General features: G+C 39.2%; 2 protein-coding genes across 2 annotated transcripts; one reads left to right on the top strand and one right to left on the bottom strand.

Annotated features, from left to right (window-relative positions):
- Nucleotides 1-1,922: 1,922 nt before the first annotated feature.
- Nucleotides 1,923-4,346, bottom strand: LOC131692927 (protein aurora borealis). The gene is made up of 4 exons (XM_058980339.1): nt 3,656-4,346; nt 3,400-3,593; nt 2,841-3,339; nt 1,923-2,699 (listed from the first exon to the last, which is right to left on the bottom strand). The coding sequence occupies exons 1-4, from the start codon at nt 4,110-4,112 to the stop codon at nt 2,152-2,154; spliced, it is 1,698 nt and encodes a 565-aa protein (XP_058836322.1). The 5' UTR covers nt 4,113-4,346; the 3' UTR covers nt 1,923-2,151.
- A 9,749-nt stretch (nt 4,347-14,095) lies between these two features.
- Nucleotides 14,096-14,804, top strand: LOC131689766 (peptidyl-prolyl cis-trans isomerase-like 1). The gene is made up of 2 exons (XM_058975059.1): nt 14,096-14,261; nt 14,318-14,804. The coding sequence occupies exons 1-2, from the start codon at nt 14,182-14,184 to the stop codon at nt 14,763-14,765; spliced, it is 528 nt and encodes a 175-aa protein (XP_058831042.1). The 5' UTR covers nt 14,096-14,181; the 3' UTR covers nt 14,766-14,804.
- The last annotated feature ends 482 nt before the right edge of the window (nt 14,805-15,286 follow it).

The raw sequence follows: 15,286 nt of genomic DNA, 5'->3' as shown, positions 1-15,286 counted from the left end.
GTCACGTCACCTAGTGACTGGAAGGAGATTTTGTTCTAGTCGCTAGGTGACGTAACTGTGAGAATAAAGCCCCAGGGGCAGATGTTTGTTTAAATGTATGTATGCTCACTCTCCATTCAGCCTCAATTAAGTAGACTTGGATTTGTCATTGTCATTTCTCAGCCCACACCCTGGCAGACGTTCATCCGCCCATCTAGACTCTGTCAAGATGAGGACCTACAAAGCGTAACTGTTCGTATATGCTAGTCCGTATAGCACACCAGTTTCTTCCACAAGCAGGCGCCGGCTGTTAACTAGTCCCACAAGTTTCAGATACATTACATAGAGGATAGTCGGAGGCAGAAAATGAAGAGATAGTAGAGAGATTTTGGTTTGCTGAAACGAAACAAGAAAAGCAAAATAATTGTGATTAGTATCGTAGTTATAATAAATAAGTAAACGATTTCTCATTTGTTGTTTGTTTCCTTGTTCGTAGTGCTCCTTCCTGTTCCTGATCTGTTTGGGCTATTGGCTTTCCGTTTCCTTGGCCGTCACGTTCTCTTGCACCGAGTTGCATATATTGTAGCAAAGAAAAGACAAAAAAATTAAAATAAATGCGAAATGCTCTTCTTCCAGACCCCGAACATAACCCTTACTTTCCCTTTGCTTATCATTTTGGTACCAACCAGGAAGCACTTGGCCTTGTACCCACTGCTCTTCCACCATCCTCGTGGTTTTCTACATTTATCACTGGCGTCACATGTGATATTTGGGTACGGAAAATAATTTCCTGAGCAGACAATCCAATGAAAGAAGATTGCCAGGTAATTAGTGCGCTTTCTGCACCAGGTAGGGTAAGGTGGGGCAAATCCGACCTAGTAAATGGTTTTGGCTGTAAAATGCTCATTTTAGATCGGATCAAGTCGTTTTATATACCAAATTTAAGGTTAGACTTCTGTGCAACTTTCTATATATAGCATTTTATTCGCATCTTTCGAAAATTTGGAGATACAAGCGTTTTACGAAATAGTTCATTTTTGCTGTTTTCAAAAATGGTGGGGTAAACCCGACCGCCTATGTTTTTGGTTGATTTAGTACAGATATTACCCAAATTTTTTGGTTGTTCAATGATAAATTGAAGAATGTTATGTTATTCAATTGTAACATGAAGAAAATGGAATGCAATGTCAATCTTGGAATGTCAAAGTCACGAGCAGTAGCACGAAAAAATGTTCCCATTTGCATTGGAACAATTGCTCGACGAATACTATATTCATCAGGTATTTATGTTTTTCGTTTGTAATTATGCACAACTGCGCAAAAAAAAAAATTATTATAAAAATATTTTTTAAATTGATAAATAAACATTTTCATAGCAAAAAAGCGGTCGGATTTACCCCACTATTTAGAGGTCAGATTAGCCCCACCGCGTCATTTTTCATTACGAAGCGATTAAAAAAAATATGAAAAAAGTTGGACTAAATTCATCTATGCACTTTGTAGGACTTAAATCAAAGAATTTAAATCTACTTGCATTTTTTACGCTATCACTTTAACAATCAGAAATATCTTGAAGCCAATGAAGCACAAAAATCAAATCAAAAGTTCTAAAAACACACTTATTATCGTTTGAGCATATAAATGAAGGCTAATAAAATGCTGTCATGCCACCATTATGATTATTTTCGATGCTCTACACGACAACATTGATATTAGTTCCGATTTTCGATAACAAGGGGGGTCGGGTTTACCCAACGGTCGGATTTGCCCCACCTTACCCTATCATATTGCATTTGTAGATACACATATTAAGTGTATCTACTATACGATATGATGGCCGGAGGGATAGATAAACAACCCAAGCTCCCCAATTAAGAAGACTTGGATTTTGTAAAAAAAGAACTAGGAATTATGAATTCAACAGTAACTGTTTAATCGTTTCGTAGTATAGAATCAAATTAGAAATTTACAGCGCTAATTAAAATTCACAAGCGAACTCATTTGTAAGGAAGATACTAGTTATCAATAATAAGGCAAATACTTACAAAAAATGTCAAAAATCCTTCGAATTCATACTATTTCCTACTTCTAGTGTTCCATAAAATTCCCTTACAAATATAAACTATTCGTTGCATTCGGAACGAAATTAATCTCATAAATGATTCCCTGTATTCACAGTCTTATGGTACAACCCGTATGATGCTGCCCGTCGGATACCGTCTCTAACATTCGTGGAATTGATCGGCTCTCGCAGCATTCGGATTGCATTGAAACATCAGTCTCACAGTAATCGACAGTCTCTTGGCTTCCGCGCGTCTCCTCATCGTTGAATCCACTGTCCATGCGGTAAAAGTGTCCGCTGCCAATTTGTCTCGATGGTGACTTGGTTACACGTTTGCCATCATCGGAGGCCGTTGTCGTTGTTGGCAGAATATTACCCTTCTCCGTATCGCCGATGACACTAAAACTTCGTTGGGGTAACTCGTTGACCAGTAGTTGTTGTTCCTCGTTCTCCTCTTCCAGACGATCTTCGTCCGAGTACAGTAGGAAGGAGCGTGATAGATTCTTCCTGTTGCAACGTTTCTCTCTGGATGTGTGACGCAGTGGAGTCGTAGGATGCTGGGACACCGAGGACGTTGATTGTGATGAACCAAACGCTTTGTCCTCGTAGGACAGCTCCTCCTCTGTAAACTCAACCGTTGTGTCGGCGTGTTTTTCGCCTGCAAAATTAAGGGAAGCAATAGCGAGATGAATGCTTGATCTTTTTTTATTTCTCGAATCACATTTGTAACAATAATGGAACTATCGGTTCAAACCCTATTTTCTTAAAAGAAACAAAACTTAAAAATCGATATATTTACCACGGAAGCTCTCGCTCAGCTCCACCGACATATGATGGCTGTTCACACTGCTACAGTTTAGTTGGAAAACAGTGCTATTCGGTTTCTCGGGCGTGCTGCGGTAAATTGCATCGTGATCTGGCAGTTCGGTTGAATTCGAAGCTGGCTTCATCGGTGACGGAGAAGTCGAGCTCTTGGAGATCGGAGACAGTGCACCAAATGATTCCTTGGCCACAACCGGACTGATGGAAATGTCGCCCGGAGCGATCTGTATCTCCTGTGAACCAAAGCAGCGAGATCGTTTCAAGTTTTGCACCAATCCTTTATCGAGTTCCGGAGTCACCGGTGCTGGGCTCAGCGAGCGCAGGTCTAACTGCTCCAGAGAATCATCCCGATCCGATCCCGTTGCAGTTGACGCGTTCATACAGTTGAACAACTTACGTCGCAAAGATGCGTCTCTGGCTTCGTGATCAATGCTCGCGTCCGAATCGTTGGCCTTTGCGTGATTTTGTTGCTGGTTCTGCTAGAAAACATTAGTATCACACGAATGCTAATATAATAAAAATAAACATGAGCTTACATTGTGATACGAGCAGAAAGGAGCCAACAGTTCCTCAATTTCTCTGGGTAAAATGGGTGGGAATGTGAGCACGGTTTGAGTAATCCCATCCCGCTTTCGCTTGGAACTTCGACCAACAAAGCTGATGTTTTCTGAACAGTCACTATTAAGAATAATCTTCTGCTTCCGCAGTTGGCAGTCTATTGGACTAGGAACTGAAAATAAAAATGCATTGAAGTTTACTGATTTAATAACCGTTAGCAAACCCATCACTCACCTATATTTTGCTCGCTGAAATACGCACTGATCGCCGCTTGCGCCTTTGCTTCCAACACAGGATCGGGCGTGTCCATGAACTGTGTTTCGTGCGGTTCGACATTGGCCGGACCCAGGTACGAAACCTCGTCGATGGTCCACTCGAACTGCTGCGGATTTCCGCTATGTGGCGTACTTGGACGGTGAAATAACGATGGACTACAAATTAGGGGCAGGTGCAACCGCTCCGCAAGGTGAGCCTCAAACGGATTTATCACTTTTCCGTTTACCAACCGACTTGGGGGTGTCTGCATGACCGGTAGTAAATTGAACCGACCGGTTCCCGCTGCTGTCCGAGACAAAGATTTTGGCGTGTACACGGCAACCGAAGGCGAACCGGTTCCGGTGGTCGATTTCCGGGCCGCATTGAAGGCGTTCTGGAAAATCTTGCGTGGTGTTAGGAACGTTTCCTCATCCATTTTAGCCAATACATGAACACAATAGGTAAAGCTGGTTGTTTTAGATTGACCGTTACTTTATTATTATTAATCACAGCATTTGCACTATCATAAGATTGACTAAGATTCACTACTTAACACAAAAGATCGTTCGTTCGTTATTCGTTGACTACCCGGTCTGTTCTGTTTCGATTGTGATTTGAAACCAACTGCTACGAAAATCCGTTTGACCATTCGGCGTACGGATTTCCCGGCCTTCGGTATAAAAAGGATAAAAAGAAACCATCTGTTTTGACATTCGTTCGTCGAGAAAACGGTTTTTTAAATTTATCGATGAAAGTCGTACGCGCGTTTAAAGGGGATAATCCAACAGTTCGACTCGTAGCTCGTCGAACGTGAACATACACGGAAACGAAAAACTACCTAAAATTGAGTTCCTTTGACTCAATCTCGTGGTATCGTGGGGGAACTTAAAATTAGGTAAACCGTGTTGAAGGTAGTTTCCATTTAACCACGGCAAAAATTACAACTCATTGATAGGTTTTTTATACTCAAATTTAAGTTGAATTTACCTAATTTCGAGTATACCCCAACTCAAAAGTACCTTCCTCCACGGAAAACCTCGACTGAGTCGAATCTCTCGTTTTGTTTTTGACAGCACTAATAAGTGCGAAAGCGACGCACAACTCAAAAGTAAGTTCAAAGATCTTATTTTGGAGGATGTTTTATTTAACCGTGTAGCTCAAAGATGGAATCGTTCCCACATTTTGCAATATCTAGCAGGCGGACGAAATTTTGATTTCGTCCACCAACAGCAAGTAAATGGCAGGTTGACATGCAGTGTCGCAAACTTGCACTTTCTCCCAGTTGGGACTTAAATTTTTTTACTCGCGCTCTTAGTAAAAGACAAATAACGCCTACTGTTAGGTTAAAAGTAAAACACTTAAGTTAATCAAGAATAATAACCAAAATAAAAGTATCACATTGAAAATCCTCCCGATTTTCCCACCGACTTAATCGGCTTGCGCCGGTACAATCGGCCGACTATACCATTAATTAATCAGTTGATAGTTGCACCGACTCTTATGGAAGTCTAACATGGGTGTCTGCCGACGCGACAACCAACTAAATGTGACCGACGAAATCTGTTGAAATCGGTATATTTCAATTAATTAAATCTGTTGATTAGCTGGCAGTTTAAACTGGAATCAGATTTACACAGATTGAATCTGGCGATTAATATAACAATATGAATACTGTTTACCGACGAAACCCAACTTAATAGGTTAATTAATCGATCGACCTCGAAGTACCTGATTTCGTCAGTCAACTGGGAAATTTTGCAACTGTCATATTTTCTATGGGGTAATCTTTTCAAGCTATTAAGGAATAGTAATCGAAATAAAAGTTTTATTATCAAACTAAGGGTATGTGTTGGTTGTTTTTTGCTTAGAGCGAAAAACTCTTATTTTGACCAAAACAAATTTTCTGTGTGTTGCAACCAGCCCGGGGACAACTTGACAGCTAGTGCTTGTTTCATATATGTACCACTGATTTGATGGTGGCGCTAGTATGCCTTCTCCGTACGAGTACCACGAACAACGAAACGAAATAGTTTCAAGAGAAAAGCGTACTTCGTTACGTGTGTTATGAACGCCGTCAATGCAGCAAGAACAACATTTAGGAAAAAAAACGTATTCCAAAATGTGGATGAAGAAAACAATTATTAGAGAATAAATTCCTGGGAATCTCCAGCAAAACTTGGAAGGGGAAAGATTTTAAATCGGAGATGTGAGCGATGGGCTAAATCGAGCGTTAATATTTGGAACCAAAGAAGGTTTGAAAAAACTTGAAATTGGTAAGTACTGAGCTGTGGATGGAACATTCCGTACTGCACCGGTTTTATTTCGCCAGCTATTGACAATAATGGCAAGCTGTGGCCCTGATCATCTGTCTGCTTTCCCGGCAGTATTCAACCTTATAAGCATAAGCATAAGCATAAGAGATCGCCCGTAGTTGCTACTCCGTTATTGACCAGAACCAAATTAGGTTGCAAAATGTTCATTGGAACAACATGCTTGGGAATAACATGATGAGCCACATTGTACAATCTATTCTGATCCCTGCATGCTGATCAATACCGACGCCGGCCACGTCCGAATGCAGATCTTCTGGGAAAGGAAGGAATGTTAGTCCGATACATGTTGCTACTAGAGACCGAGGAATCCTCTGCATCTCCACATGTATCACGGGAAGGGGAGAGTTGTTAGTAAGTGTGCCAATAGCATTATCATGTAATAATTGCTCTGGGCAGCCGGCTGCCGAGAATTCGGGAAATTTATCATTTGTTGTATTAATACGATTAGCAAAATAAGCAACTTGAACTCCGCATAGCGGCTATAAGGAGCACTGCTTATATTTTTTAACAATATTCAATCACGCGATGAATTTTTCGTGATTTTTATCGTGTCAGTGCTGATTTTACCCGGCGATCGCTTGAATAAAATGAGGAATCTTATACAGAATGTTCATCAGACTCTTCCATAGGTATCGCGGAGTTGGTGGTTTGGAAGGGTATAGGGTCTAGGATTCGCTCCAAGCAAGCGATACGACCTGTAAAGCATAGTTTATTAGGTAGTAGTTCAGTTGGTTTTCAAGAAGTTCGCTCGAAAAATAAGATCTTGTTTAGTTTTTGGTTCTTTTAAAATCTGGGTAGCCGGCTACCGAGAGTATCCCATGTTTTCTAAACAAAAGCAATTTCACATCCACACAGCCGATCGTGGGAATATTGCCTAGAAAAGCCAATCTTATCTGCATAATGGGCCGGATCACTATTTATTGCGGCAGTATTGTGACAAATTTCACTATTCCTTCTCGACGATATATTTATTGGGTTGAACACTACCGAGTGATAACACGTTATACAAAGAGTTATGATAGCTCTAGATGTTATAAATCAACGAAAGTATTTCCTATTTCTAATATCGGATTGTTTGTGAAATACACGTATACGTACGATTATATCGAACATTGAAGAAAAATACAGAGGATCGTTAACCTGATGCACGGGCTTGTTACCAATAACGGAACTTGAAATTAGATTCATTAAAACAGACGTGGCGAATTTTCAGTACGTATTGATCCGCGATCATCGATACTAGTCAAATTAAAGTCTTATTGGAGCTGCTTTCCGAACAACTTTTACGGTATCATTTTCTCGGCTAGATCTGTTCGCACACTCTCATTCGGCTACTATTGGTAGAAGCCTGATAGCTCCCAGTCGTCGCCGGTCTAAGGACCAAATGTCATCAATAGACAGACTCGCGTGGAGACATGAGATAGAGTTGAAAGCTAACCAACGAAAATGACAGCAAAACGCTTATTCTTCGTGCTGACATAACTGAAGGTAATTGCCAACCGGTCCCCGATCCCTCTCGCGAATTGTAAATTCTCAAACCTTATACATGATTGAAGTCATCATTCCACTCAAATAAGGCCATGTGTTTTCCCTAAGCACATTGAATGCTATGTGGATCAGTTCCCCCGTTGGTAAAGCAAAGCCTAAACAAACATAGAAATTAGTTTGCTCAGTCCAAAGAAAAGTTGGCCGACCGGCAGAGACGTGTTCCCTTACAGCGCCATCACATCAACGAACACCCAAAATTTACATGCGACAAAATATCTGCAATCCTGAATATAAAAGAATCAAAACCTCTACTCATTTGCAATAAAATAAGAAAGTAAAAAAAACAGTTCAATATCCAAGACGGCTCATTTTCAAAGATAGCACCGCCGATGAAACACCCAATAAAAAAAATAAGTGACAAGGGACGCGGACGAAATTAGCTGAGCACCGACCGGCTGGTTTGCCACCTATTTTTCGGACGAAGAATTTTGGGGCGACACCTGGTAGTCGCTAGTCGCTGGTGAAACGCCAATTGTTTGAATATGTCATTTTTTCTTATTGCCATATTTTTTCACTTTTCGGAACGACTCCCTTTCTCTGAAAAACCACTTTGCACCACTCCCACAATGTACACTGTGTTTCTAGATGCCTTCTGTCCACTTCTACTGTCCTTGCATCGGGAATCGACGGCCCGTAATGCGAGGAACAGACACTTTTTCATTTGCCGGAACTCGATTTTCACAAACTGCCACCACTCGCGTCTGTTATTCAACCTTATGTCTTCGAAGTCCGAAAATCTCAACAGGACTGTTTTCGCGAAATTTATCGAAGTACCTAGCTGAGACATTGGATATTGAATTGAATCCTTCGGTCATTCTCAGCGATTTTGGGAAAGCGGTCAGAAACGTATGTAAGCTCGAGGTTTCGAAAGCGCGCACAATGGTTGTATTTTTCATTTGAGTAAAAATGTGTGCGACCATATTAAAGATACGAAAACGACAGCTTTATTTAGCAATAACCCTGCGAATTTTAAAACATTTAAGAAAGGGCAAGCTCTGACTTTTCTGCCTTTGGAGAAGATTCCAGAAGCTTTTGCAGAAATTAGGTTTTGCACCATCAGACTTAAACAATTTTTGAGTACTTCGAAGACTGTGCTCAGGAAAGTTGTCAAAAGCTGGTAAGATCCGAACCATTGTTTGTCCAATGCTTTGGTCCGTGTTCGAAAGAGCGAAACCGCATATTCTTCGCACAGCGGAAACCAGAAGTCTCCAAAATAATTGAAGAACTTCAGCCGAAAGAGCTGCGGTCGGTCGGGTTTGTTGAGGCTCATCTAGCTGGTACATACAGAAAACGAAATAATGGTAAAGAAGAAACTGATTTGAAAATATATACAATTGTTTCCAATTTTGAACAATACAACTTAATGGACTATATAATGGGAATAGCAGCGAACCTAATTCTAAAAATCGATCCTGCATCAAGGTAAGCCAATCAATATTTGATGAAATCATTTTTGTCAATTGCGACAAGTTTCAAAAATACCGTAAAATTGTTTTGGCATGAAAAAAATATCATCAAATTTTCACGAACATTTTTAAAAAAAGATCATTGAGGGAGAGATGCCGCATGCGCGGGTGAGACGCCGCACCGTGGTCACAAATTGAAAAATGGTGAACAAAAAGTATGTTTTAGCTCTCGTTGATGTTTTTGTGATTAGGTGTGTTCAGCTGAGTTTCATGAAGTTTGATTACATCTATAAATCAGCTGGCACCTTCACTTTTCATAAGGGGGTACAACCATTTCTAGAAACATTTTTTTATTCAACATTTTAAAATATTTTTCCTTCGCAACCTTGTGTAATGGTTAAAGTTGGAGTAACTTAATTAAGTGTATTATGTATCTACATGTTTGTACGAGCGATATATATCTATGTGTTAGTAGGGGTCCCTTAAAACCAATTTTAGGCTGTTTCTCCCAACAATGAATTTGTATAACTTAGGTTTTTCTTGAATGATTCATTTTGAAAAACCATCAATTCGTTGAAATTTTCGTTTTTGTTCCAATATTGACATCACTACAAATCAATGCGTTCACGAAAATTAGTGCCTGAAACTTTAAAGAATAAACCGAAGTAACTAATACTTAGATACATATTACCCGTTTCAATACATAGATAAATTGCCTCATTGTGTCATTGTCATTGTGTTAGGTCCTCTAGTTTGTGGATGTAACTTATTAAGAACCTATACCTGACGCAAATGATCATTTAATGACTTACCGAGGTGAAAAAAATACATTTTAGCTACGTATCCTCCGCCATCGTGTGCGGCATCTCACCCGAAATTTTGATGCGGCATCTCTCCCAATAGGGATCTTTAGGGGTGTGCGGGTTAAGGCATATTCTGATGCAGATTAGTACCGTGAGTTAATATCTCAGTCCTTTTCCAATTTTTTGGCCCGAAACTATTGAAAAAAACATTTTTTAGTTTGTTTCCTTTTAGGACAATAACACATCCAAACCCATGCGACTTGCACGACCCTATAGGTTGCCTTATCAGATCTACCATATTGCGCACTTCCCACCAACCTGGACTCCGCACTTTCGAAGTGCGAGTGATCAAACTGCTACTGAAAACTGCGAGCTGTCAAATCACATGTATTTCAAGTGATAGAGATGGTATTTTCATGGACAGACCAGTCGAGCTAACCAGTCTATGAGAAGAATTCAATAGAAGAATAGTAAGTGCGCAGTGTGGTTAGAATCCAGTTTTTACTGCCACAAGCAATAGTTTGCAGATGAAACTTGGGATGGCAGGTTGCTAGCGGATTGACAAAGTACCAGATCATGCTGTGTGGGGTGCTGTCCCGGTTAACAATGAGGCGAACGAGATATTTGCAGATACGTCATTTAGTAGGACAACTGTCAGTTTGCTGGTTGAGTTTAATTTGGTTTTTTTAAATTTAAAAATCATAAAAGAATAATTAAGGTTTAAGAATGATATGAGTGTACTCGTAAGGACACCCGCTACCAATACATATGAAAAACTGGCACAATTTTTTCAAACTAAAGATCCCTATTATAGGGGAGAGATTCCGCACAACGACGTTTTCCTCGGAAATCATGGAGGACCGTGCTCATGATCAGAATACCTTCTTAAAGGTCCCAGCTATTCAATTGATACATGATTTCCCAAAAAATCGAACAATTTAAAAAAATGAAAATTTAATGTGGTGTTGAAAAATTTTCGGCACTCCGTGATGCAACTGGATGCACATAATCATTAATGAAATTTTCGTGAGTTAATAATAAGGCTTATTTTACATCTCCAGTGTTGTAATTCTTCGAAAGACAACCCAACAAACATTAGGAGCTGAACTATAAGACTACGTGTTGATTTAAAGCAGATTAAAGGTTATGTAAGCTGAATAAAACTTTCGCTGAACTATTTAAACATTAACAGTTTAGTCAGCCTATTTAAAATCCAGTATTCGCCAGTTCCAACTAGGCTGAACTATACTGCTAATAAATGTAATAGCGACAATATTAAAGCTTTTATTCAACCATCTTAATTAGACTGAATTGCGAGTTGAATAAACGATGCTGTTACCAATAGTATTACCTTTAATCATTAAGCTGCACTACATGTCTTCAAAAGGTTGTTTCTACCTTTACATTTGCCGTTATACCACTTTTGACTTTTAGCTGAATTATGTGTTTAACAAAGGTAATTGTAACTACTACAAAAATTGGCGCGATTAGCAAATCATGAGGAATGGCAACCGACCTGGGTTCGAGTCCCAATACACACACAATTTTTTTTTACTATTAAGTGAAGGATTTTTTTTATTATTTCGGTACATTCTAATTGAGATGTTTTGCATATATTACAGTTAGGGAGCAATAGATCAATAAATGAATAAAGAAATAAAGAAAGTTTATTTATTCTTTTTATATCTACTGAGTTTTCACCACGGGAAATACACGATTTATAGTTTTTCAATGTGCAAGCTTACCAAATCACACGCGCCCTCGTTTATGTAAATTTATCTTTTAATTCGAAACGGTCTGTTTACTTGTGAAACATGAATATTCTCATATTGAACACAAGAGAAACTTTTTGTTCCAACGTTGCTATAAATTTTTGACACCAGCATTGTTACCATGATTTTTTTCTATCCATCGACTTGCAAACAAAGGTACAATGAAATGATTATTCACGCTGGCGAACTTAATTGCTATAAATAAATAAACTATTGAATTCGAACAGCGACTTCCGCTTACCAAAAAAAAAATCACAATGGAAAGAAAATCATTTGGCAGGGAGTGGTAAATAAATTGAGGAGATTGCCACCTTAGAATTATAAATGACTTCAATCCATCATTCAGTTACCACCACTTTCATATAACACCCATTTTTTCTTATCTAAATGTTTTGTGACAACCATAAATCCTCACCTTGGAAACAAAAATGACTATAATCATCATGTTTGAAATAAATAAATAATCTAATTTAAAATTCCCGAATGTTCTAAAAATTATTAAATAAAAAAAATTGAAATAAAAAAATTATCGTAGGTTGGGATTCAAACCCAAGCCAACTAGGTTCACTCAAATCAAAAGAAGGCTACTGTAGCCTTTGTACAGACTCTATTCAGCAGCCTAGACTTGTCGGTACATCGGTGAAATCTTGAGCATTCGATGTATGCAAGATTGGTGCAGATAGTAAGGTAAGTGCTTAGTATTCAACAGGTTGCTGGTTCGTATCCAGGTACGTGATAATGATATCCAACAAGGTAATACAATTTTTCTCTAACTGTAACGTAACACTAATAAAAGAATATGGCTTCCAAAGAGATTGATGGCGTGTGTAACTTGAAATAAATGTCTTTTTTTAACAATTTTCCTATGATAATTCTCTCAGCTGAATAGCGGTAACGAAAAGTTTTATTGATAAGCGGACCCTACACGAGCAGAAATATTGACAATAAAACAGTTATTGATCAATATATTGATGGTGTAAGGTCATCTTAAAAATATTGATCCTGTAGAATTTAAATGGGATTGATGGATTGAAGCAGTCTTGTCAATAAATTTATTGACAATATTTCTGTCTCGTGTAGGGTCCGCTATAAAGCTGAACTGTGGTTTTCTTCAGGCTGTATACGTGCTGAAGAATTGTTCTTTCATGTGTCTTAATCAGACAAGCTGAATAAATTCTCCAAATCCCGGATGTTTAAGGGTGGAATAAATGATATATGATTACACGTATACTTCCAATGTTCAGCTAGAGCTGAATAAAGCAACTGTTAAAACGTTTATAAAACCACGAAATGTTTGTTGGGAAACTTACAGCATCATATTACCGTATAAAAGCGATCCTATATTCGAAATATAGAGAGTGCGGTATCTCACCCGACGCGGCATCTCTCCCGAAATTACACACTTAATCTTGTTCTACCGAATCCCAGCTTTTTTCGCTACTTTTACCGAATTTTGCACAGCCGAGCACTCAGCTAGTTAACAAAGCTTTTACCACAGAGAACAGACATCCATGATCGAACATAAATATTTAAAAAATGTGTGTAAACATTTGAATTAATATACGAAAAACACTAGCGCCGCCACACCAACCTATCCCAACTATCCGTCAAATCGATTCAGGAACCGGTTCCTGGATGGATTCAGCATGGAATCTAGCTCAAAGAAAACAACCGATACCGACTCTATCGGTTGACGCATTTGAGCTGGAATTCATGCTGGAAGTCCGAATCGGTTCCGGACTAGTTTGACTGGGTACAGGAATAACCGCTGTCAATTCTGTCGCACTCAGCCACAAAAAAACATGACGACAGTAGCGCACCTGGTTTAAATATCCAAACTACCTTCGAAACCGTTAGAGATTTTACACAAGTTGAATGCTGAAGTTGGACGTCTGTTCTCTGTGCTTTTTCTACTGAGATAGAAGTGACGTTTATTTTGAATAAACTGAACTGAATAAATAATCAGTAAATTAAAGCCACTTTGCTGAGCTATCAGTTGAAAAATTTTACACACTGTTCAGCTGTGCGGAAATTGCCGAACTGAATTGAGTGTGTACCCTATTTCAAACGCCCATTACGCCAAATATCCCTGAGTCCCCAATATGTATTATGTCAATTATCCATCATGCCGAACGTCTATTATGCCAAATATCCCTACCTCTATATGAGCATTACACCAAATGCCCATTATGCCAAACGTCTTTGTGCCAAGCGTTCATTATGCCATATGGGGTACACCTATTTTGTTTTGTTCGTAATATTGGAAGTTCCTATTGTGACAAAAGTTATTTACGCCAGTTCTTTATGCAATTCAACTTTGAATAGATGACCAGTAATGTTACCATTCGGGATGGATATCTGTTGTCTGTGCCCCGATTATTTTTTTTTTATCAATGTGTCATTTCGACGAATTTTGGTTTGAGGTAATAGTACGAGCCCTTCTCTGTATCCCCTCGTTCGTTGATCGATTTTAAATTGTTCCATTTCATTTTCCGAACAGCTTGGTCGGCGTTCCCCATTACGAATCAAAACATCAAAACTAAAACCGTGCGCCGTGCAAAGCAAACGTCAAATTTTGTTTGTAGGTAAATAGGTTTTAAATCGCTCTACCTGTGCAGTAATTTTGTAACAGTTCCAGAAATCATGCTCGCGCTACAAACAGGAACCACAACCGGAATTCCAGACAAGCTATGGCAGCCTCATTTTGTGACATTCGAGACGACGTAAGTTAGCATCAATAGTAAATTACACGCATGCTTCAACATAAATATTTTTGCAGAATGGGTGAAATTTCGATCGAACTTTACTGGAAGCACGCTCCGAACACCTGCCGAAATTTCGCTGAGCTCACTCGGCGCGGGTACTACAATGGAACCATTCTTCATCGGATCATACGAGATTTCATGATACAGGGCGGCGATCCCACCGGTACCGGTCGGGGAGGACAATCCATTTACGGATCAACATTTGCCGATGAAATTAATGCCGATTTGAAGCACACCGGTGCCGGAGTGCTTTCGATGGCCAATTCCGGCCCGGATACGAATGCGTCACAGTTTTTCATCACCTTAGCTCCCACGCAGTGGCTGGACGGCAAGCATACGATTTTTGGACGGGTTCACACGGGAATGCAGGCGGTGAAGCGGATAGGGCAGGTGGAAACGGATAAGAATGATCGTCCCGTGGAACAGGTCAAGATTCTGAAGGGAAAGGTTGAAAAGTACTGAGATAATTTAATAATAAATAAAATATTTTTTAAATTGTAATTTCGTTTATTGTCTACGATAAGTAAATGGTGTTCCTTTTCCCGTTTCATTGCGAAAACCATCACAAAATTATCATAGTAACGTATTAAAGCTTTGAGAAAAATTTGGTTTAAATTGGTTTGAGCCTTTAAGGGTTAAATTTGTATTGCTAAGGTCGAGGGAAAAATTAGCTTGGGATAAAGAACAGTTAAATTGTAAAGATCAGACGTTGATCTTGTGCCTTAAAAATGTGTTGTGTTACGGACTATTCAAAGGCAATTGGGATATCACCATCATAAGTGCGCTACTGCAATTTAACAGAATTGACAGTTGACATCACCACCAACAAATAATTATACTGGATAATCGCTTGTCCAGTTCTTTTTCCCTCGTAATAAAGGCTTGTTCAGCTCTCGTTGTTTGTAATTTGAATTTAAAAAGCTGCGAACTTACAGCCATGTCATTAAATCTGGCATCTCTGTAACAGACCCAAACAACGGGAA

The sequence above is a fragment of the Topomyia yanbarensis genome, chromosome 3 (genome assembly GCF_030247195.1).
Source record: "Topomyia yanbarensis strain Yona2022 chromosome 3, ASM3024719v1, whole genome shotgun sequence".
In the NCBI taxonomy this organism is placed as follows: Eukaryota; Metazoa; Arthropoda; class Insecta; order Diptera; family Culicidae; genus Topomyia; species Topomyia yanbarensis.
Note: the sequence above shows the minus strand (reverse complement) of the source record. Positions and strands in the feature narration are given on the sequence as shown.